The sequence below is a fragment of the Macrosteles quadrilineatus genome, unplaced genomic scaffold, assembly GCF_028750875.1.
Source record: "Macrosteles quadrilineatus isolate MER2022 unplaced genomic scaffold, UCM_ALF_1.0 Scaffold_2__2_contigs__length_208266976, whole genome shotgun sequence".
Lineage (NCBI taxonomy): Eukaryota > Metazoa > Arthropoda > Insecta > Hemiptera > Cicadellidae > Macrosteles > Macrosteles quadrilineatus.
This window is the reverse complement of record NW_026542595.1, coordinates 144,538,564-144,563,019: the sequence shown is the minus strand read 5'-3', so window position 1 is coordinate 144,563,019 and position 24,456 is coordinate 144,538,564. Positions and strand designations below refer to the sequence as shown.

The 24,456-nt window shown below is 31.0% G+C and overlaps 1 protein-coding gene across 1 annotated transcript; it reads right to left on the bottom strand.

Annotated features, from left to right (window-relative positions):
• Window positions 1-699: 699 nt before the first annotated feature.
• LOC128985389 (uncharacterized) lies at window positions 700-6,392 on the bottom strand. Its single transcript, XM_054404842.1, has 4 exons — window positions 6,291-6,392; window positions 2,933-3,091; window positions 1,706-1,873; window positions 700-895 (listed from the first exon to the last, which is right to left on the bottom strand). The coding sequence occupies exons 1-4, from the start codon at window positions 6,375-6,377 to the stop codon at window positions 737-739; spliced, it is 573 nt and encodes a 190-aa protein (XP_054260817.1). The 5' UTR covers window positions 6,378-6,392; the 3' UTR covers window positions 700-736.
• Window positions 6,393-24,456: the final 18,064 nt, after the last annotated feature.

The window sequence follows — 24,456 nt, the reverse complement described above, 5'->3', positions numbered from 1 at the left end:
TTCTGAGAGGACCTGATTGGTCATAGAAAACAAGTTAGTTGTTATCACAGTCAAGGACTGCACTTTAACTTTAATTAAGGAGATATTTTTCAAAAGCTATCTTAAAATGTGCTATAGTTTTAAAGTTATTGTTAAAAATATTGCATTTCTTCATTTACTGATATAATTGCGAGTCCAAGTAGTATTACATGCAAATTACATCAATTATTATATATAACACTTTCTACGCTCTGTTAAGTAATAAAAACTAGCCAATTAAATAACTAACTAATAAACTAACTAAATAAAAAGTCTCGCCATATTTTTTCTCAATTTGACTACGAAATAATGTTTTAGAACCGTTTTGTAATTTTCAATTGAACCTGAGCCTATTACGTTCTTGACACTCTTAACTGATTCGTGATTGGTATATCACATAGCTCTAGGCCACAAAGTTCTTGTAAAGTAGATGTTAAGCTATTCAAGTGGCCTTGAAACGCCCGAAAAATATGGGATTGGTAGAATTTATAAGCCAGTACCTCCAGGATTGAGGTCCAACGTTCAATCCTTAGATATGCCCAATCCCAACACGATAATATTAAGGTATTAATACTAATATAACTTAAAAAAACAACCAATTGCACAAACATTTTTCTTTTACATAAGCATGGACTAATACAAATATCCTGCATTCCAAACAATCTGTATTCAATGGTAATTTTCTACAAGAAAGATTTGAGTTCCTTTTTGATAGTCACTATGGTTTGACCATTTGCAGAGCAAACTCTGATACGAGACAAAACATCAATTTCTCCTTCATATAGGCCTTGTTTTTAAGTCGCCAGTATGACTGAAAGAAGGGAACAAAGTTGATCTTTTGAAGATCCACAGTTGACCCATCAATCGTGTATTCTTTCTGAAAAAAGAAACTGCAATCATTATAAACATACTACAAATCAAGCGTTCAAGATATAGGCTACTAATAAGTTGTATTTTTTTATCACTGGGTGATAGAAGAAATATATTGTCCTTTAATACTTTTACTTAAATGGTGACCATACGAAATTAGGTATTTTAAGCCAAGTATAAGTACACATGAGTGTAGGATGAGTGGCGCGATCTTGTACTCTGGTGACTAAGGCATGTCCCTGAGACACAGCTGTTACTTGTATACAGCCAATGGCTACTACGGGACCTATATTTAATAGTCGAATCCAAACCACATTTTTGCCTTGGTATTGCCGAATTAGTCTAATCATCAGGATGGTACTGTGGAAAGTCGTATTGCTTACTAGTGCGGGCGTTAATCCACACCAGGGAGTATTGCATCCATAGATCATGCCTATAAATATACACAATTCGTGACCTCTAAGTAGCTGGATTATAGGACGACACCACGGTCCCAGTAGCTATATCCGTAGGTTACCATTATACAACTTCCAATCAAATGTATCAGTATTTTATATTCTTGTGGGATAAAATGAGTAAAAGGGGCAAACTGATCTAATGGTGGAATGCAGGCCTTCGACATTTGGTGTAAATCCCGCTATTAACCAATGACCATAGCTTTGGCATATAAGATATAGCCTGAACTAGTGTGGTCACTGGCAAGAGATGTCCTAGAATGTAAAGGACTGGCATAGAAAGGTCGATTCATTTACTTTACCAGCACACCCCTAGCTTTACTTGAAACCTACAGAAGCCCTTGTTGAACAATTAGACATACCGGACGGAACGGGCAGGTGGTAGGAAGGTCGGTGCAGTTAGTAAAGTAGTCAAAGGAGTTTTCATTGCGCTTTAGTAGATCACAGATGTTGGCTTTCTTAAATGTGAAATAATACTCGCAAGATGAGGGGTCTTCTTTAGACTTGCACCGGTACATCTCCATCACTATCTGAAAATAAGGTTTGGTTTGATTAAATAGCCTGAGCTATGTTTAGCAATGAAAAAAGCTGTATACGACCTCAAATTGAAGACCAATAATGTTTTACATTTTAAATATATTTCTAAGAAAACTCAAATGTATATTTTAAAGAATTAAAATTTGTAACTAGAATTTACTAGTTTTTACATACATTGTTGTTGTTTTTTTTTCACTAAAAGTATTCATGTATATATTTTTATACCCCTTCCTTTAGTTGTAAGAGCGTTTAATGTAGTAGAGGATAGTCTTAGAAAAAAAATTACAGAAAATTGTCAACGTTTTCTGGTTCAAACCTTCAATGAAAAACATTTGATGGAAGTGTTTTAAATGACGCATTTTTCATGAATATTTTAGAAATGTTATTAAGTATCAAATGTTTTTTTTCTACTGTAGAGGAGTATTCATTCCAATAAATTATTATAATATTGGTTAAACCGTATTTATAATTTTAAAAAATATATAATTTTCTACCTAAATGGCGTTTTTTAACTGTCTGTAAAACTATTATTGGATATATTAAATACTTCATATTGATACTTCTTCATCCGGTAGCTCAAACCGTTTAGTTTACACTAATGGAAACAGCTGTGTTAATTTTTGTGCTAATGGACAACCTACTTATTCTTGTAAATAAACTCCAAGTTGGATTTTTCTATAAACACGTTTTTCGTCAAGAAAAGGCTAAGTGTGTAACTAAGTGAACTAAAGTCAGTGACTCGAGCATAACAGTTATTTAGGATGTCAAACAAATAGTTCATTCTAAAAAAAGTCTATTAACTAAAAAGAACTATAGATGCAGTCTCCATTGTAACAAGAGAAATGATGCACGTGTGGGCTGAAATAGAGTTAATCTTATGGACGTCTGTAGAGCAAGAAATGTTTGTCGTGTTGAATCTTATTACGGCAATGTATAAACCTTTTCCGATGTCAGGAATTCAACAAAATAAATAGTTTTTGTACCTTTACTCATTTTTTATATTTCATAACTAAAATCCACTATTATTGTATGAAAACCTGTTATATACTTACTGTGATCGGTTTGTCGAATTTTTCTTTGATGTTAATTTTGCCACTAAGCTCGTATTTGTTGAACCCACTTTTGCTGATCATGAGGTTCTTGAACTCTATCGGGGTTGACTTAGGCTCTGGACACGGTTCCAATTTCTCAATCTGAGCTTGTAGCCGAGGCTGAAACAGAGGAAATCGGTTAGCATGAGTAAAAATTAAACTTTGAGCATTCGTTATTAGTATCTTAAGTATGTGTAAAGTATGTGGAAGCAAATGAAATGTTTGTTGTTGTTTGGCTAAGTTGTTAATGCTCATGATAGAGTTTGTGGAACAACCTTTAATTGGGAAGACTACAATAATGTATTGAGTTGGTGGAAATAACAAAGGTAACTCGTCAGTAGAACAACACACACAAAATAAAGTAACCAATTACGTTGGTAAACACGAACAAAATGTATTTATACTTTAATATATTTTTAAGTCTATTATTAAACGTAAGTTGGTGAAAGGTAACTAACTTAAAGATTAAATGTAACATTATATTAGATTGATACAGTTCATAATTTGCATGTACATTTAAACTAACCACATGAACCTGTTTCTCTTATTATAATATATGAGTTATCTTATTATTAATTAACAATATTGTTTGCCTCAATATTATAATTATGTCATATTTGGACTATAAAAGTTCACTTTATTAATATAGCATATCGTGATCTATTGTGATTTTTTTGTGTTTATTTGTATTGCCATTTTTATTTTCATACGCTGTAACTGTCCAAACCCTGGTCTTGTTAATACTGGGTCCAAAATAGATCACATTTTGGAATCGAATCAGTGATCATCAGATTTGGTTTTGAGCAATATACCACTTTACAGTATATTAATAGCATGTAACTATAAACCTGAATATAGTTTAAATCCTAACCACTCATTAGAGTGATTTACCTAATTTATACACAAAACTGAGCAATCACATAAAATTTACTTCTACTAATTAAATTTGAGTTTAAGGGAACAAATATAATTTATTCTCAATCTCCTAGTAGTGCTAAAGGCTGGGGGCAATATCACGGTGGTTGTCTAATGTAAGAGTGCTTTTTCAGCGGCAAACCAATCGGCACACCCACAACAGTTCCGGTCTGACGTCACGATCACAGACTATCGCTCGATCATCACGCTGCAATCTTCAGCCAAACGGGGGAATGGCACGGAATAAGTGCATTAGGTTGAATTGTACATTTACACAATGTGATATATATGTTACAATGAACAACTCATTCATTTAGTTACGAATATTTTGAATATTTTGAGTTTATTTTAAAGTTTTAACCTTTTCTGGCTAATAACATATCTTTTTAGTTTAAGGATCTAGATTATATGAAAATACCGAAAGCACAGTGGTAGTTTCGTTCATAGTCAAATACTTTATTTTTTTTTTAACGCTTTGTTGGTACATATTATGGAATATTTAAATACAGTCCCTTGCTTGTGTATTAGTACTGAGGACCTCAAAAGAAAATGTATGTGTAATTAATATATATTCTGGGCTTTCTTGAATAAATGTGGTGGAATTAAGTTGAATATTTTTATTTGACGTATTTTTTTTAGATTGCGATAGTCCAATTGAAATTTAAGCTAAAAATAATTGCCACAAATGTTTTATTGTAGTTTACGCAACGATTGCGTAAAGATAGTGTTAACGTCATGAATAAAAAATTTAAGGTGCGAGCCTTGGTGAAAGCCATGCAATGAAACATTGTACCAAACACTAATTGCACCATTCAACAATTAAATTGGCCTGAACAGCTCATTAGTTGAAGTTTGATTCATTACAATTTTACTTCTTCTCTCTCAATCCTTGCACCTCATTGGTCCGTTACCCGTGTTGTTATGAGTGAAACTATTCTGTTAATAAAGGAAACAATACTGTTATATGAAACTGTTCTAAGAACTGTACTTAAACGGCCACTTAAAAAAACTGTCGTAGGTAAATATTTTTAATTAAAGCATAACATAATAGATTTTTTTTATATTTCAATTCATGGCCCTATTCAGTGGTATTAAACTAAAATCAATAATTATATATGAAACTACAGTAGTTTGGTTTTACTTACTTCTAAATTATTTTTATTATGATTTGTCACACCAATTCAATAAAGGAATCTATTCAGGTTCATTAAATACTCTTCAGATCTATACTATTTTAGTTATTAGGAGAGTAGTATTACACAATTGTCGTCAGTTTGTTGCTGAAGATACTCTTTCATCAACCCAGTACACATCAGCAAATAAAGAGTAATTCTTATGGAATAAACTAAAAACAAACAGTAGAAAATTAAAGCTTTGGACTGGTATCATGGAGATCAGAAATGTCCATCACAACCCATTCTAAGCGTCAAAACTATACAGGTTAAGAAACACAACTCAAATTATAAGTAACAAGATATACTGTTTAAGGACAACAAGCTCATAACTATTTGTTATGAATTCTTTACTTTACTAGTAAACACGTTGCTCGAAATCGAGCAATTGCAAAGAAGTAAAGTAGTTTTTTAAAACAAATAAAAGTCATCATAATTTCCGATGAGTTTAAAAGACTTTGAATTTAAAAAGAAATAACAGCAATTAAATTATACAGCTGATCAAAATGTAAACAATTATGTTCTTCATAAGGATAACATGGGAACTTTCAAAGCCACTGGGGCAGAGCCCAAGGGACTTTTTCAAAAATGTAAGGCCAGTTTGCAAATCTACGCGACACGCTCTTTCCAATGAGACGTCAATGGATAAAATCGGCAAAGAAATGGCGGAAGAGTTCAACCGACAAAGTTTCATGTAGCGTATTAATTATATAGATTGTCGAACAGCTGATATACATTTCATTGTTGTCTATAAGGTTTAGATTTATTGTGAATAAGACTCAACATGGAGTTTTCACACGCTCAAAGAGTATTTGTTGTAGGACAATACATGAAAGTAAATTATTGGTTTTCTGGAAAGAATGCTTTGGAATTATGTTTCTACGTGTAATTCCAGTATTGAGTAAATTAACTATTAATATACTTGATAACGATTATTTAATCAGGATGTGTAGAAAAAGAATCGTAGGCCTGCAGTGCATACTCATTGAGCTTGCAAATCCTCATGTTGAGTCTATTCTTAATGAATTCCCTGTAACACTAAACCGTGTATGTAACAATGCAATAATGTAAATCAGCTGATCAGAAATGAAGTAAATCATACAGGGGTACCAACAATAAGCCTCTTTTATCCTAAACTGTGTCTCTCAGTACTTGTCATTAGGATTGCGTAAAAAAACTTAAATATCACCTTAAACCTGGTGTATAAGCTTTTGCTTAAACTATACCCTTACCATATTCTTCGTGATGACACCCAATGGGCTCGCCCCATAAACTACGGTAACGGCAGCTAACCACACCGTACATGTCCTCATAGCCATGTTGTGCGGAGGATGGTGTGTTATTAGCCAAGTGACGTCACAGCTGACTCTGATGACCGTCCACAATGGCTTCGTTAGTCATCAGCTGATAACGGTCTAGATAACACTGATGATAGATCACTACCGACAAATGTGTGTTAATGCTGTTTGCTGTGGATGTGACCTCTCTGTAATAATATGTGTTCCAGATGTTAGGGTCTAGAAATAGTTATACGCTTGTAAAACCTTTAATTTGGTTTGGTTCATGTAAAGCTATTTACGGGACATAAACATAAACATACTTAAGCTATAAATTAATAAAACATATATATATATATATATATATATATATATATATATATATTTTTGTCCTAGGACGCTAGGCACGAGCCTGGGATTGTTTTTCACATTACTTCAGGCTAGACCTAGGGGTTGCGGCACTATCACTTAGATAAACTCCATTGGTGACTTGGCGGGGATCGAACCCGGGACCTCAGGGACTGAAGTCCCGCGCTCTAACCACTACGCCAGCTCGCTCCCCATTAAAAAAACATATATTAAGACGTGTTTTATTTTAATTGGAGACTGCAATTACATTTAAACCGAGTAGATAATGTTTGAAGTTGCTTTATATATTCAATTATTACTTCAAGTTGCTAGTTAAGGCAAGATATTTAAACATTGTAAAAGTTTAAAAACGTACTCGTTATAACAAATCACAAAGATAGTGTTTGTAGTTTATAAGTGATTCACAAGCTTATTAGTTTTTATTTCAACCAACAAACCAAGTTTCAGAACTTCTTTATAGTATTAGCGTTTTATCTAAAACATTTTAAGAATAATCCAGAATTTACATTTTCGTCTCCAATAATACAATCGTTTTTTTTAGAAGAAAAATAACAGTCTCCCTACGTACCGCAACGATTAATAGTAGGCCTATTTGTAAATGTAAAATGTTTGTTCGTGCGTTATATCCTTTGTGTTTTGAATGCTATTTGACGACTCTATAATGGATGAAGCATTCTTGTTATACTATCAGACGATGCCTGAATGAATATGCGAACATGTCGTGAGTTTGACTACCAAACGTTGAACTATTGACGTACCTTATATGTACCTTTTGTGCCTAATATGTACCGTATGTACCTTATATTTATCTAATTAAACAGCTCAGGGATTAAATCATGAATTCTAATGAAAAAATTTAACAATAACAAATAATCAGCAAAGGAAGATTTTTGTATTAGATTATGGTATTGGTTGTAAGTCCCTTGTAGTAAACAATGGTTTAAAATGTTGCACTATTTTCGGTTGGCAATAATATGTTTGCCTAGTTTTATACACTGATGTGTATCAAATACAAGTGGATACCTTAAATATGCCAACATTAAAAGTTATTAGCAGTAAATAATGAAGTTAAATTCTACCTCTTTAACTTAACGTTATTTAATTGTTTGATATCCATTAGACAATGGAAGTATCATGCGTGCTGATGTGAAATATTGTTCCCTTTAAGTATGTGTTGTTTTCAACAACCTTATCACTTTAAGTGCCAGTGATGTTGCCAAAGTCGATCTCCAGGACTTATTCGGAGCCACGTACAAGAACAATTAATTTCCTTCAGTCTTGGAACGTGGGGAGAAGCCTTTAATTGGATCTAACTTTTAAAACTTATCTTCTAACTTGTTCAGATAATGGGGTTTCTAATATCTATTTTATAAAATTATTAATTTTTGAACGGAGCTAATTTATTTTATATTTATGTAACTGGTTAGCTTACAAAGAATTGGTTAAATTGACATAAAGGATGTGTTCTTATGATTTTATCAACTAATTTGTTTGAGGGCTGCTGTAAATTTGGTTATTAGTATAAAAAAAATTGTTATTTACAAGTATCCATACAAGAACGTATTTATTCACTTGGTATTCTTGTACCTCGATGTTTAGTAGAAAAATTACTGATGGGGGGGGGAGGATAAGAGTAAAAAATTGGAAGAATTGCATTATTGCACGTCTTAAGAAACTTAAAATGTTTACAAAAGCCAATCCTCTATAGCGAAAAATACAGATTTTTTAGACAAGTGCATTATTATTATAATGAATGCTAAGATCCTACTGATCGCGAAACGAAAATGCAATTAAATGTATTTTTGACAATTTATGCTGTAATAGTCTGCATATTTCACCACCTGAATTTTAATAGTGACTTTTAAATGTGTTTTTTTTTTATTTTACCATAAGAAAGTTAAGTAATATCAAAAAATATCGTTTTTAGCAAAAGCAATCTATTTGGAAATCAGGGCCTGGTAATATATTCCCTGAACTATATAGTGATTTAGTTTGTAATACTGTTTTTAGCAACCAAAGTAAATAAATAGCAAAAATATTTTATTTAAATAGTGACTAAGTATTAACTAATTTAACAAATAGTTATGATAACTATTTTTTATATTAAATATATATTAAAAATTTTCATAAACACAGTATAACGAAAAATAATAATAAGGATTTACCCTCTAGTCATTACCATAACTCAAGGAATGTATGTTTACTAGTATACTGTATAGAACGTATTAGCCTAGGCTGTTCTAACTTCATAGTAATCATTCCTTAACTTTAGACATAAAGTTGTCTAGACAATTTTACATTCTTTGCATTACTGAAGAGGTACGTATATGTTATTCTGTCATGCAAATGATACTTAGCTGAATGAACTAAAATATTTAGGAAAAACGTTTGACCAGATCTGGACACAGTGCAATGTAAAATAGTAATATATACTTAGCTAATTATTTGCTTTGGATTCATTCAATTAAAAATATATAACTTTCAAATTATCATAAAAGTATCCCTTAATGCATGGGCTAGTTTCATTAGTTAAGTATATATTAATGTATGGGTAGGTTCTTAATGTTGGGGAGCGAGCTGGTTAGAGCGCGGGACTCCGGTTCAAACCCCGCCAAATCACCAATGGACTTTATCTATGTGATATTGCCGTGACCCCTAGGTCTGCCTAGCGTCCTAGGATAACAAAAAATGTACGGGCTAGTAGTAATGGAACCTGCACCTTTATTGAATACCGTAATTCAATCAATAGGCAGTAGTGTGATATTACTGCTAGGTCAACTGAAGTGTGAAATTTAAATGTAATTTAAAATAGGCCTACTTTGTAAAAAATTATTCTACATATGAATATGTAAAAAAAACATGTTTTTTGTCACAAATATGATGACATAAATCATAAAAAGCCCGATAATGTTTTCGAGTGTTTATTGAGCAGAAAAACAACTTGTAGCAATCAAGTAAATGGTTCTACTGGGTCCTCCCAATCAGTTCAATTGCTTGTTTCTTTGGTGGCGCGTTCACGTACCTCTGTGTCCAGTTAAAGCAATATCTATAAATTACAGTATTTCATTAGAACAGAGAAATCAATGTTGGGGTGGAGCTTTCCAACATGGTTTTAGTGGTGATTGCTAATATAAAAACTGTTATCTTTGCCCAAGAGACATTTATTCCATTGAAAGTAAAAGAGAATATTAGGTAATGGAAGTATTTTGACATATCAGAATGTTTAGACATATCATGTTTCTCCTCCTTAATTATATTTGTGTTTAGCTCTTTAACAAATTAATATAATGTTATCTTACGAGACTCTTATCAGAATCATTACCATTATCATTAGTAAGCGGCATTACTATATTTTGTTGACAAACCAGGCATTAGGTATAGTGTCAGGCAAATGATATTCAGTGAATACGTTGCACTATTGTAAAGAAATTTTGAAAATTCAATTTATAGGAGGAAAGGTTAATTTCTGAAATTTTACTTTTAATCCTTAACACGATAGGTAATTATACTATGTAAGCTAGGAAATAATTAATATTTAATAAACTGAAACTATAAAAATAAACTACAAACTCTTAGAAGATAAAACTAGGTGATAAGCATGTATACGTTAGGTTTTAAGCGGAGTTGGTAGAGAAATCCGTGACTAAATTGAATTTAAAAACTCTTTGATTTATCTGATTAGCTGGTTAAGATTAAAATAAAAATAAAAGCAAGTAGACAATTCTAGTGAACATTTCTTTTGTAATTCATTTTTATTAGTTTATTTCACGCAACGATTGGACATTTTTCAATAAGACTAAAAATCTAGCCTGATTTTCGTAAGATAACTTTTAATATTCCTATCCAAAAAATAATAAATTTAAAGAATATCTATTAAAACTAAAATTTAATCACAGATCTTCTTGAGTAATACTACGTTTTGTGATAAAAATATAACGATGCAGTGTCGTTTCATATTATGTTGTGAGAAAGAGAAATAAATGCTTCTTAATATTCAAATGAATACTAGAACTGGATGCACACAAAAAAGGTGTGTCTGTCTTTCAAAGTTTGCGGACGTCGTAGTGCAATAAATATTTCATTTCTATGTTTAAAGATTGATTTTATGATAATATTTTGTATGGAAACTATGAAATTTAGTCTGATATGTCCAAATAATTTAAAACGGAATAACACACGTATAAGTGTGTTTAATACGTTTGACTTATGTGTAGTTTTCAAATGGGAAATACTTAAAAATACTTCTTCAATAATAATAATTCAGAGTAAAAATAACCGTAAGCTAAAATTTTTCTTGCATGCTATATAATATTTTATGTAGTTATTTAGATTAATGATGCATAAAAGTATTGATCATACTACATTTTATTTAGTATATTGCATACATATATACTTGCATACACACTATTTTATGGTGAGCTAATGCAAAATAATCATTGGTTTGTAAAAGTCTGATACACACGTTTAAAATGGCGTGTTTTATAACATGTGTTAGTTTGATGAATATATTTACTGATATTGTTATCGATGTATACACAAACAGCATAGATACGAAAAAAAATATTTTCCCTGAAAGTTCTTCCCAGAGAGACATTGTTGCCAATGTCATGATCAACTGTAAACTAAACACATATCATTACTGATAATGGAATTACGTATTAAATTATATTCCCAACGTAATTAAAACCTGAAATATTTACCTATTGGGAATCGTAACGCCTAGTACAAGTTCGTGCTCCTACATTGCCACACCCTGTATTACATGCGAGGGTTTAACACAGGTGTTCAACCAAATTATATCTTCCTGAGAAACATAGCTTTCAAATGATTGCATACGGATTACTAGGTACTTTATTAATTCCTAGCGCTCAGGAAAGTCAAAGTGCGTATTTATGTATCGTCATAGTTTAACAAATTACATTTTCTATAATTAATTAACTAGTATTTCCTGCAGTTGGATATTATTCAGATGACTCGATGTAAACTTAATTAATACCCCCGACGGATCAAACCTGCAGACTAAGCGAATTTCCATTTTTCTGAATTGATTTTAAATTAAATCTATTTAAATAACCTTAGGTTTAACAGGTAAGTGCCTAGGTTTGCTGCTACAGGTAAGCTAATAGAATGGAAATGATCTGATGTGTTAAGGTAATCAGCAAATCAATAATTTCATTTCCAAAATATTGACAAAATAATAGTTTTGATTTATCTTCATGATTGTCACCTGGTATATGTTACAACAATGCGTGTTGCATATAAATATTGATAACAGCTGTTTTCATCATGGAATAAAACTTATGTAACATTTCTGGAAGCTTATAATGTAAAACAATCATTATAAGCGTTTGTAAACATGTCAGTAGTTTGATATAAAATAAATAAATTTGCCAAGTTTGATCAAAATAATTCCATAAACAAGCGAACTACAACGGTTTACAATATTCTCCGTAAAAATTACATGGGAATTTTAAATTTGTAATTTTTGAATTTTCTCCGTAACCAATAACCGCACGAAAATATTTTGGTGTACTACTATTTGTTTGTTAAGCTCTTTAAAATGGTTCAGAGAGAAATTGGGAAATTTTGTGTTTTAAGGGTCATAAATGATAAAACCCAAATTTTACCCCATAAAACCAATTTTACCCCATAAAACCCCCCGTAAAACCCTGCCTTACACCACATCATCAAAATATGGCAAAAAATACTCCTGTTATCGCGTTTACGAACGTATATATAAATACAATTTAGATTCTTAGTAATATGTTTAATAAACAATGATCCAAAACTTGACTTGACAGTAAATAAAGTAACATCAGACTTAATAAATAAATATATAAATAGATAAATAATTTAAATAAATTCATAAAGTTATGAAGCAAAATCTTAACACGTTTGGTAATTAAAATAAATTGATTTATAATCTCTTTTTGACTCAACATATTTGATTTTATTTTGTCACCGCAGTTATCACTAAACGTGACACACTGTTTGTCTTTGGTTACTACTGTGCTTCCGTAATAATTATTGCATTTCTGATTGTATTTAAAAATATACAGAGACACTTTAAGATAAAATGGACTTAACAGATAAGAACAATTACCCTTTTATCAAACAAATTTCACATTATGTGCCTAAAACACACACAGAATCGCCCAAGATAAAATTTGTTAATGTTTTCCCGCAATTTTTGGAGTTGCCGGGTTAAATATTTTAGATTTTCCCATAAACTCCAGCCTGTTCCGAACTACCATATAAACATTTACTGAGTCGTTCGTATGGTTCCGAATAGTAAATGTATGTTACACTTTGTTTTCCACTAAAGCCGGTTATTGCTTTGTATAGTGGGTCCATAGAAATGTTCAGTAAGATATTAAGAAATATAATAAAACTAGCTGTTACGGGAATCTTGTAGTAAGTTGAAACCTTATATTCAGAACAGGAGTTGGTTTGCATATTTAGTGTGCATTTTTCCAGTTATGCTGTTAAAACTACTACTGTATAGGAATACATATAAACCTTCGCAAATACAATATCTGACAGTTTCAAAGCCAAAACGAATGCTTCGCAATTAAATGTCACCCGATCGTGTTAGTCCATATATTATATCTAATGATAAAAGGACTTGCTTTATAGATATATGAAGCATAGCCCTAAGGTAGGCCTGTAATTGAAAGTTACTTTTCACACTGAAAATACCACCTCAACCTCACTACTGCACACTTTATTCGGGTTGAAATTTTCATTAACAAAGGTGATCTTGTCATTTCCACGAAACACTGAGAAATAAAGACATTAATGCGTTACCAACAGACATACACACACAAATACAGAATTGAATTAAGGGATTTGCTACGCTTTAACCAAAGCAAAGTAGTCTACAAACAAAATAATTATTTGAAAGTTTTGATATTGTCATCAAATTTTATGATAATGGATTTTTCAAACTGTAAAATTGGTGTAAATCCTTTGGAAAATAAATAAATAAGTAAATAAATACACAGTCTACAAAACATTTATACGTTAACAACGCCAAGCTTTAAAAAATCATGATGGTTTGCTAAAAAAATCTTTCACTAATGTTTGATCATTTTCATAGGATAAACTAACATTTTGGAGTCCAGACAGAAAACGCAAAAATTATACAGTAAGACATCAAATAAATTTAATAAGAAATAAGGAGCAGCACTAACGATAACTATAGTTGTAAATAGTGATGTGTTTGTACGTAAAAATGATTCTTACTGCTACCACCGGTTCTAAGGAAAAGTAGCAGTACCATAAACCAACGTTTACATTTATGAAAAGAACTATAGTACTTAAGAACAATTCAAACTGTCCATGTAATCAACCTGTATTATTTGTGTTAATCCGTTGGAAAATATATAAATAAATAAATACACAGGCCACAAAACATGTAACATTTATGTTAACAACGTAAAGCTTTAAAAACTCCCTATGGTTTTCTCAAAAAATCTTTCACTTGATGTGGTGCAGTACCGTAGTTATAATAATCTCACTTGGTTTTTTTTTTAAGTTTTCGAAAATCAAAGTTATTTCTCATTAATAGCATTATTTGTAAGCAACTTTTAATGTTAACATATTAATGACAGTTTGAAGAAACCACCTTTATCCAAACAAAGGTTTCTTATAAAATATTACGTAATCTCTAATCGATAATCGATACATATATCTAGCAAACATTCGGAGGAAATGTGACAGAAAACTCACAAATCTGGGGTTTTGGACGTTTGTAGTTTTACTTCCTAAGTAGAAAAAATGTACCGATATCGTTGTCGAAATGTGAGTAAGTAGAAACAAAAAATGACACTTTGAAAAAACGAGTTTAGCTACATCTGTAAGTTAAACCTCTGTTACGATCACAGTGAAATCAGAAAGTTCTTCCAAGATCGCAGCAACATCCACGATCATCCACTGCAGTTGTGATTTTTTACTTTGCACTTTACACAACTGTCCTTGAAGGGCCATAAATGAGTGCGGAAACCTTTTTGTAAGCATTGGTGTCGACGATTAAAAAAATTTAAGTTTCCCAGCACTAACTAATACAACACTGATTCACGGTATTTTCCCCGGTTATAAAAACTCAAGAACGCTCGTTGCACTTGCGATTACTTAAACAGGTTAAGTAAGGCACAACGTTTCTAATCTCACTTGGTTTGGATGTGCTAACAAAACTTGATCGGAAATGGTTGCGGTATTTGTAAACAACTGTTAATGTAAACATATCAGTGACAGCTAGAAGTGAGAACTAATCCAAACAGCTGATCGTTATTTCATAAAATGTAATAGGAAACATTGGGAGAAAATTTGACAAAAATCAAACAAAATTGGGTTTTTGATGGTTCGTTATTTTGTTTTCAAAGAAGCGAGGCCATGTTTTTATAGCCCAAGACACTCTCACCAATCCAGTAAATACAGAAAAATGATTAGAACCTTGATCGGTACTCTAGTTTCCTAGGAGTAGGCCGCGTAAATGACAATTTGGCGTTACAGACAGAGTCACAGAATGGACAGACAGATATACAGACAGAAATTGAGATAAGACTCGTTTCGGCTTTCTTAGGCTATGAAACGTAAAAATAACCAAAAACTGCATGATTCTAAGCAATGTACAGACAAAACTGTAATTTTATTTATATAGAAGAAGATATATGAGCATCAGCTGGTCAACTAAATGGTTATTTGAGATTGTAATATTTGCTTTGAAAACAGTTTATAATTTTTTTTCCTTTTTAAAATAAATATATAACTTTATTTACAAAATAACATAGATGTACACCAAAGAATATAATAAAAAGGAATAATGATTTTAAAATATTCCATATAGGCTTACTACTAACGGAAGCTGCCTACATTTTAACTACAATAAACAGGATCTACGGATATATAATACATAGGGTTAGATATAATGTGATTTCCGTAGCTAGATGTGGGAGAATGAAAGTTCAGTGACATCAGAATCGACTTTTATGATGCCAATTACTCAGTAATGGTAAAGCTTGACGGCTCCATTTAGGGGAATAATAGCTTTGTTGCTGAAAATATTGTGCAATCAGGGAAACATCAAAATCTTCTCAAAGCATTTCACTGACATGTTCTTTATGGTTGAAGTCACTGTATCCTCTGAACACACTTATTTCCCCATTAGTTACATACTGTATTTTATCATCGACGTTTATATCTTATAATGTATGAGTTTTTACTTTGTTAAATTCGTTCCAAACCTTATATTTTTTTGTTGAAGAGTGTTTTGCACTTATAGTAAAAAAAATTACGACCTAGATCATGGTAGAACTATTGTTAACATGAGCTAGGTAAGTTGTCAGTGTTTTAGTATAAGTGCAAAACACTCTTTAAACAAGTTTAGTAAGAACTTAGAGGTTAGCTCTATAGTTAACATCTCTAAAGTAAAAATTTCGTTGCTAAATTGAAGCACTGTACAGATTTTATAATCATTCAAGGGTCTCCTCTGACGAAGTAAAAATGTTAATATATACACTTATTAGATGAATAGCCACGGATATGAAGATACAATTGGAAACTTATGGTACAATGTACAGTATGTATAAGCTGGGCTTACAATTCCAGCTAAAAGGTTTTATAAATTCGAAGTAACGGAATAAATCATGTTTCTCATTTGACAAATAAGTTTCTTTTACCTTCTTTAGCCGTAGACATTGTTATAAAGGAAATCATTTTGTTTCTTTTATACAATATTCCCCATAATGTTAGGAATGCTGATACAATTTAGAGTAACACGCCCCATAATAAACGTCAAGTAGATGAAACTGAAAAAAACATTTGTTTGCATTCGCAAATCGTATGGCTTTCCAAATGTAAGACATATTTGAGTGACATACATTTTTACGAAAAGAAAAATTTTACAATTCGAATTTAGAAGAATTATGAGCTACATAGAAAAAATTTTAATTACATTACATCTTACTTCATATGAGATTTGTATTTTGTCATTACGTAACCAACACAAACGAATACTGATAATTCGTAAATGTTGTAAATGGTTTTTCTTTATGAGCTTCCTGAAAAGTAATTGTTATGCCGTAATGAAAACAGTTTTTACCGATATTATGCAACAAGCATTGTTGTATCATATACCAGGTGAAAATCATGAAGATAAATCCAAACTATGTTTTTGTCAATAATTTGAAACCGAAAAAATGATTTGCTGACTAAACTAACTCATCTCTCAACTAACTCATGACTTAATACTATTTTAACCCCGTTACTTTATGAATAAATTGCATGTATTTTTAGTTATTTAGAAAAAAAATCAATATTTATAGGCTTATTGGATTGCATAACCAAGGGTACAACAGGAAAGTAGCTACTGCTAGATTTCTAGGAATCTGTAAATGTTTCATTACAAAGTGCTAATTTGGCAACACGTTTGGAGCACTGTAATCTACACATGACTGGGCGCATGTTACAAACTTGGCTGCTTCCAAACTTTAGTCTTAGGTTAAAAAACTCCTACAGAATTTTAAAAGTATTTCTTTACGCCTGCCTTTGCAGAAACCTTACCTAAACTATTTGTGTGTGCTATTATGTACATATTATTTAGGTATTGATAATACTTATCATACATGACTAACGAAACCAACCCAATTAAAAATAACAAAACTGATCACAGAATAATTAGCTCAATTTTTGTTTAATATCGTTAGCATTTTGTAAACTGTTATAACAAAACAGAGTTGGACCTTTCATCCAAAATGGCTCATTATTCACGATTCACGAGAGAGAGAAAATATATTGGTTTCGGCTGTATTTTATGATCTGGAAAACTCCCTTGCTTTTATTAGTTATGCCTTAATAACATTTTGTTACGACTTTACCTTTTCCTGCGAAGGAATACGTTTTCCAACCTTATTGCCATAAAAAATACTCCCGACCTTTAACTCAATTATTTTTAGATAACTTTAATCTGTTTTATCTCAAATAACTTATTCCGTTTTAACATTTTTATTCTATTTAAACAAATTTACCAATCTTATTAACAATCTGTTAAGTAAGAAGAACCATAGGTACCATAGGTACTTCTTTAATTCCATCCTATAAGCAAAAAATGATACTTTTACTTTAAAAATATATATTCGATTTGGTGCTATTTTGGTAGTATTTATATTTACTTGTAAGGTTTTGGCTTAAAAATTAAATCCGTGTGTGTTAAACTCATCAAATCAGAATACCAGATTTGAAGTGAAATCTTTTATTAAATACTGTGAATCCTATTTCACGAAAAATGGGCTTTTAGTAATATCTAAATATCTCTTAAAACTGTGATTATAACCTAAACCTAATGTGAATAATAATGTTCTATTCTATTAAAATAGAAATTGTTAATTTGAATAGGGTAGATGTTGTTACAATGATGTTCGTCGAGTTTCCTGGAAATTCAACACATTAAATGCTGTTTAAAAGCCTCTTTTATTACGTTGATTGAAGCCTTGTAAAAATAATAGAACGATTTGTCAAGGTTCGTAGAAATTTGAAATGAAAATAATCTTAATATGAACCTTTTCTGTTTCTTAAAGGAGATATTTGTTTAAATAACCTTCGTCGACTGGATTTAATACTCAGTAATTTAATGTTTATATTAATGGCTCAAAATATTTAATTGTTTTAAGGATCGATAGGATAAAAAATTTACAATAATGTAGAAAAGTAGATTTGACATTTCCTATTTTGTAGATCATTCATTATGGCGTATGCTGTACAGATAAAACAATTAAACAGTGTGAAGTACCTTAAACCATCTAATAAATGATGAAAAAGTTGTGTTAACAAGTTATAAATTTGGCACTGATGCAACAAGTTATAAATACGACAAGCATTTCGTAAAAAGCGTAGTTATAAATCATACGAAAGGAAAAACATTTAATCCAATCAAAACCTGTACAACTAGTTTTAAAGAGTAAATTATCGTTATAAATTTTTTTTTGAAACTAAATATGTAATTTTTTTAGTTTTGTTAATAATTTGGTCATCCTGGATCCTAAAGAATAAATTTGAAATGTTTACCTTATCACTTACAACATTGAAAGACAAGTATTTGTCTAGATTCCAAATTCTTTTAAATATATAAAACCTAACTGTATGGATATTCATGTTATAACTACTGTATAAGCTCAAAATGAATTATCAGCTTCATTCTATATATTTGACTGCATGTCATACACAGTTTAACTGCAATATTAATAATTGGCTACAATTGGTATTAAATAATGTGATGTGGTCCTAGTAGGATTAACATTAAGGAGAGGGTACGCGAATAGGGATATGTGCATGTTGCGGTGAAGCCAGCTTTAGCAGAACACCAGAGGGGCACGCGGAGCCGTGGAGTGGTAAAAAGCCGCAGCTACATGGGAGAGATGTTATACGCGACGCTCTCTGTTTAGAATAAAAATTGCCGCTAAACTAAAACACCTATGTCATTCACTGATGGCTTTCTTGACGTAAATTAATTAACCTATTGAATTGCATAAATCGTTTTAGTGAAAACTAGTTTCATTATTTAACATTGAAATCAAAGTTGAACTAATTGCCCTGTATTTTGAACATATTGATTAATTACTATTTTGAAAAAAAATATGATGTATCAATAAAAATTTATAATTTATTCGTGTTCCTAAGAGTAAAAACAATTATTTTAGGGACATAAAACAAAATTACAATAATATATTTTTATTTTTTCCTAAGTGTAAAGTTTTATTATTCTAGATGTGTTCCCCGAACTTAAAATAAAGAGTTCTGTGTCGGCTCGCAATACCTATTTGCTTTAAACCTAGTAAAGTTTAAACAGTTTCACTTAGACAAGTTTTACGTTTAACGCTTAACTAATCAACAGTAAGAAGGAATTTAAAAATCCAGTAAAACCTTACAACAAACAATAAGACTTGTTTGCTCAAATTCAAGCGTTAGGGGTGATGGGATTAGGATGTTCAAGACAATTTTGTTACCATTTTTAATTAAATAGCATTTCTTTACGTTTCTATGGAAGATGTTTGTAAAAGGTATCTACATAAGATTACTCTGCTCTGCCATAAGTCAATAAATTAAATAGATTTTGGCGTTTTATGGTTTCTAAAAAGCAGGATAAAAGCACCACTGTTTTGTATAATTTATATGATTAAGTGCATTTATAGGATTGTTTACTGTGATTAAAACGTCCTTGGCCCGTGTTAGGCAGTAATAAATAAAAATATGGATAATTTACACAATACATTGTTGGTCCATCAGGTTTAATATTTTTTATATAATTTATCTAAATAAGTTTTATTATTTCTAATACACTGTTATTAAGTCAACCCTTCCACATATCGTGCATTTTAATGAAGTTTAAAAATTGTTTCCAGGGCAAAACGAATAATGTAACAACCTTTTACCTCACAAAGGTTATGATTATATTTATAAGGTCAATGAAACTAAATTGTCAGTAACAAATTTCTCGACTGTAGTTCTGTACTAGAAATAATTCTTAAACTAAGAAAAAGGTTACAATTATCACTAAAAGTACCCGAGGCTATTGCAAGTTTATTTTCACAAAATGTTGTGTCTCTAATTTACTAACTGATTGTGTGTATAAATTCAACAGTAGAATCAGTCAGTATTAAATTCAACTCATATTCGTTTAAACCACTATAAATAAAGTTTGTACGCATTACTGCATCTTTAAAAATGCATCTTTAAGAGAAAAGTCAAACGCTTCGGGGAGGGGGGGGGCTAATTAAAGTTACATTTTTAATTATTACCCGTCCTCTACTAGATCATAATTTAAGCGTAAAAAAGACACATTATTTATGAGAATTGGTCAAGTAAGACTCACGAAGCAAGGGATGTTTTAAAGAAAGCCCTTGTTGTAATAAGTATATAGAATATTGACAGACTAATGTTTAACTATCAATAACTAACGATTAGTAATAATAAACCAATGATAATGAAAATATGTTCATAGTTTATAATTAAAGTATTTAGCTTAACTAACTATAAAAAAAATTGTCTATTCAAAATTAGAAATTCTATGAAAATGACAAATAAATAGAAGACAAGATCTCATCATTTCAAGCCAACGAGTTTGCGTAAGTTTTAGTGACACCAGATTTGAAACTTTCTGTTGAACTTGTCATATCCTCAAAAAGGATCTGCATATCATTTGCAAGGCACTTTCTCAACAGTTTCAGTTATTCCTGCCTTCATAATTTCGTTGTTTTTCAAGTCTCTCTCATTAACTGAATACTCGCATAAACGTTATATGTGTTTTTCACACTGTTCTATTCACAATAATATAAACAGTGATATTTACAGTTCTCCTTCGAGGCTCAGTCCCCCAAGACCAGGGCAATTTCTTGGTGATCCTTTGCTGTCTCTAAATCGGCTCGTTTTTTTCAATTTGAGAATAGTATTACAAAACAAACCAAAGTTTCTACCTGATTAAGAAAGTAAATAATACTTAGAATATTAGAAAGCTTCTTATGATAAAAATAAATAAACAAAGCTAACTCTACTGACGTTTCGGCCACACTATTCTTATAGCAGTAAGTGTGTGCTGCAAAGCTTTAAGTGTGCTTTTCCGAAAGTTTTTTATCTTTAGGTAGACATAGTTTAGAAACTGTAATACATAAAGACTTAAACTTTTGCATGCATTAGTCTGGGTATTTGGCGACTACATTAAACTAATCATATATTGATTAGTATTAAATAATTATATAGAAATAAATTTGTTTTATTTTTTAAATATCGCATAAGAAATTGAATTTAAAAACAATACTTTATTAAACTTACAGATGAATTAATGCTACTAAATATTGCACGGATTGAAAGAAAAAACTCCTCACACACAGAAGGGGGTTTCTTAAATGTTAGGCAACAAAAGTAAACAAAAAGAGTACCTAACAATGAACAATGAACCCAATACAAAAATAACTCAAAAAATCGTTTATTGAACCAATTATAGACATATTTACATGTACATACATGTACATGTACATGTACATATACATTAACTTACAAAATTACAATTAACTTATTATAGCATAATCTATACAAATCATATTGTTTACAGAGATATGTTTATAAAACTTGAAAGAATGTTCTTTAACAACATGTGATTCCCGGTGTAGTGGGACGAAAATTAAGCGATACTTAATCATAACCTGATGAATATTTTATGGACACCCGTTGTAAATGAAATTAAAATGTGAATTTAATAGTTTTTTTTAATACATTTTAACGTTATCTAGCATGGGGAAAATATTAATATTTTACACTAACAATTTTAATGAACGACTTGTACTTCTGGAACAAAATTATCATTTGTTAAATAAGCACGTTATGAATATTTGACGTTGATCCACTGCTAAGGATTTTATTTCCATGTAGTATCAAGTCTATAAAATAATGATTGTTGTTTCCTTCAAGAGCTACGTAATTTACAAGGTACTAAGCTAAGTATACAGCATAAATGAAAGAACACAGTCCAATTTTGTTTACATCCAAGAATAAATGTTTTAGTATGCTTCGGTGAATTATTTTAGAATATATATAAAAAAAACTTATTTCTGTGATGATTTTTATGTTACAATCGAATTAATTTGTTTACGCATTACAATAAATGTTTTATAAATAAACATATAATTTTGTTATGAAATTTAGCTTTTTTAAAACTACATTCAACAAACGTATTATTCAATCAGCTTGTATCCTAAGAGGTGTGAATAGCTTAAATAAGATGAGATAAATCGACAAAAATCTATTGAGATAGGACTCTACCATAGTGCACCATTTGTTTGGATGTTTAAGGCAGTCTAAAAAAAATAAATCATGCATTTTTAGCATTGGGTGTGCACGTGTAATAATTAGTAATTGCTAAGTAAAACATATCCATTTTGATATTAGAATCACGTAGTGAAATATCTTTCTAACGCAACAAGAAGAGCCAAGTATTTGCCTAATGAGAATTGTAACGCGTAATACGCATTCGTATTCCACCATTCTTACACCCTAATATCACACGCAGTGTTCAACAAGTGTTACACCAAATTAGTTCTCACCAAGACATAATGTTCTTATATTATCATATACAATTTACTCTGTGCATAGCTAAATCCTGGGGATGAGACGAATTAAGAGTTTTTTTTTTTGTCTTTGATATGGGAAAAGTAGGGTACTTTAAATAATAATTTAGTGTTTCCTTTAGTAACATTCAGTTAGATCTAAACGATTCGGTCTGTAGTGTTGAGAAAACCTTTAAATACTTACCAATCTACCTTTTACTCAATACTTTGACACGAGATAAATGGTTTTTAATTCGTTCATTAGATCAACTAACTTAGCACTTTCTGGATAGGCCCCACGGTTACTTTTTGTACAATAGTGACGATGGTGTCTTAATAGATGTCACTATTCTATAAGGAATGCATCGGCTTAGGTGTAAGCCAAACTTATTGTAAGTTATACAGAAAAGCAGTAACGGAAAATCCGTAGAGGAAACTTACTAATTTACTTTTTATACAACATTTTATTATATTATTTCTTTTTTACATGAAGGGTAGCCAACCTTAAGGTGACTTGACTTCCACACAGATGACAAACCAAGTCGAAACGTCACCAGAAGACCGCGATTATATAAACACTTGGCACGTTTTCAATAGTTTTAATATCGTAGTTAAAAATAGCCCGTTCAAGAATTATTATGTAAACTCTATAAATTTGTATGGCATATATTACAAATGACATTAATAATATTGAGTAGAACTATCCAAAACGTAAATTGATATTCCTACGACATTGACCAGATGGAAAGTTTTGAGTCCCCAAAGATATACAATTCATGCTGTGTGGATGGTGATGTGTCTATGTCAAGTATACCCAAGGGTGTATCGAAGGTTATCTTGAATATTACATAATATTTCTCTGTTTCTTAAAAGTAGTATACATTACAACTATACCTACGTTACAATTGTACATGATATTGTATCCTATTTATGAGAACATTGGCTTTGTTCTTTTTTTATTATTATGATTGGTATACGTTTTTTTTGCCGTAATTCTTATTGTTCATTATGTGTACATTCCAAATAAGGCCCTCAACTTCCCATCATTGTTCCATTAAAATGATCCAATAAAGAATAGGTGTTTCGAGCAGAAACGCAAAGTGCTTTTACTTTGTTTCACAAATTAATTAACAAATTAACTACTAAAAAACGTAGGGGAGAAGCACTAGGTTGAGGACACTAAAATAAACTCATTCGACATCCAGAGCCAGAGTTTACTTTTTCAAGTCTAAGATAAAAGGCATTGTAGCCTTTAACGTTTCTAATACAATCCAAACATTTTTTTTCCCCCAGAATAGAAGTATCATATTTTGAATACAAATTTGTCTAACATGCCAGCAAATACCATTACACTCTTAAAAACCTGCATTGAATTTAAAATGTTAAAACTTTTATGTTGACGGACAGTCTTATGAATTGTGTCAAGGTATGTATCATAGTTTTGTGCAGGAGAATGAAAGTTCAGTGACACAGAATCGGCTTTTTATGATGTCAATAACTCAGTAATGGTAAGGCTTGACGGCTCCATTTAGGGGAATAATAACTTTGTTCCTGGAAAATACGGTGCAATCCGGACTACCATAAAAAATTTTAAGAACTATTACATCTGACTTTCAATTACAAAAGTAGAAACCACATTATTTAATAAGTAGTTTGGT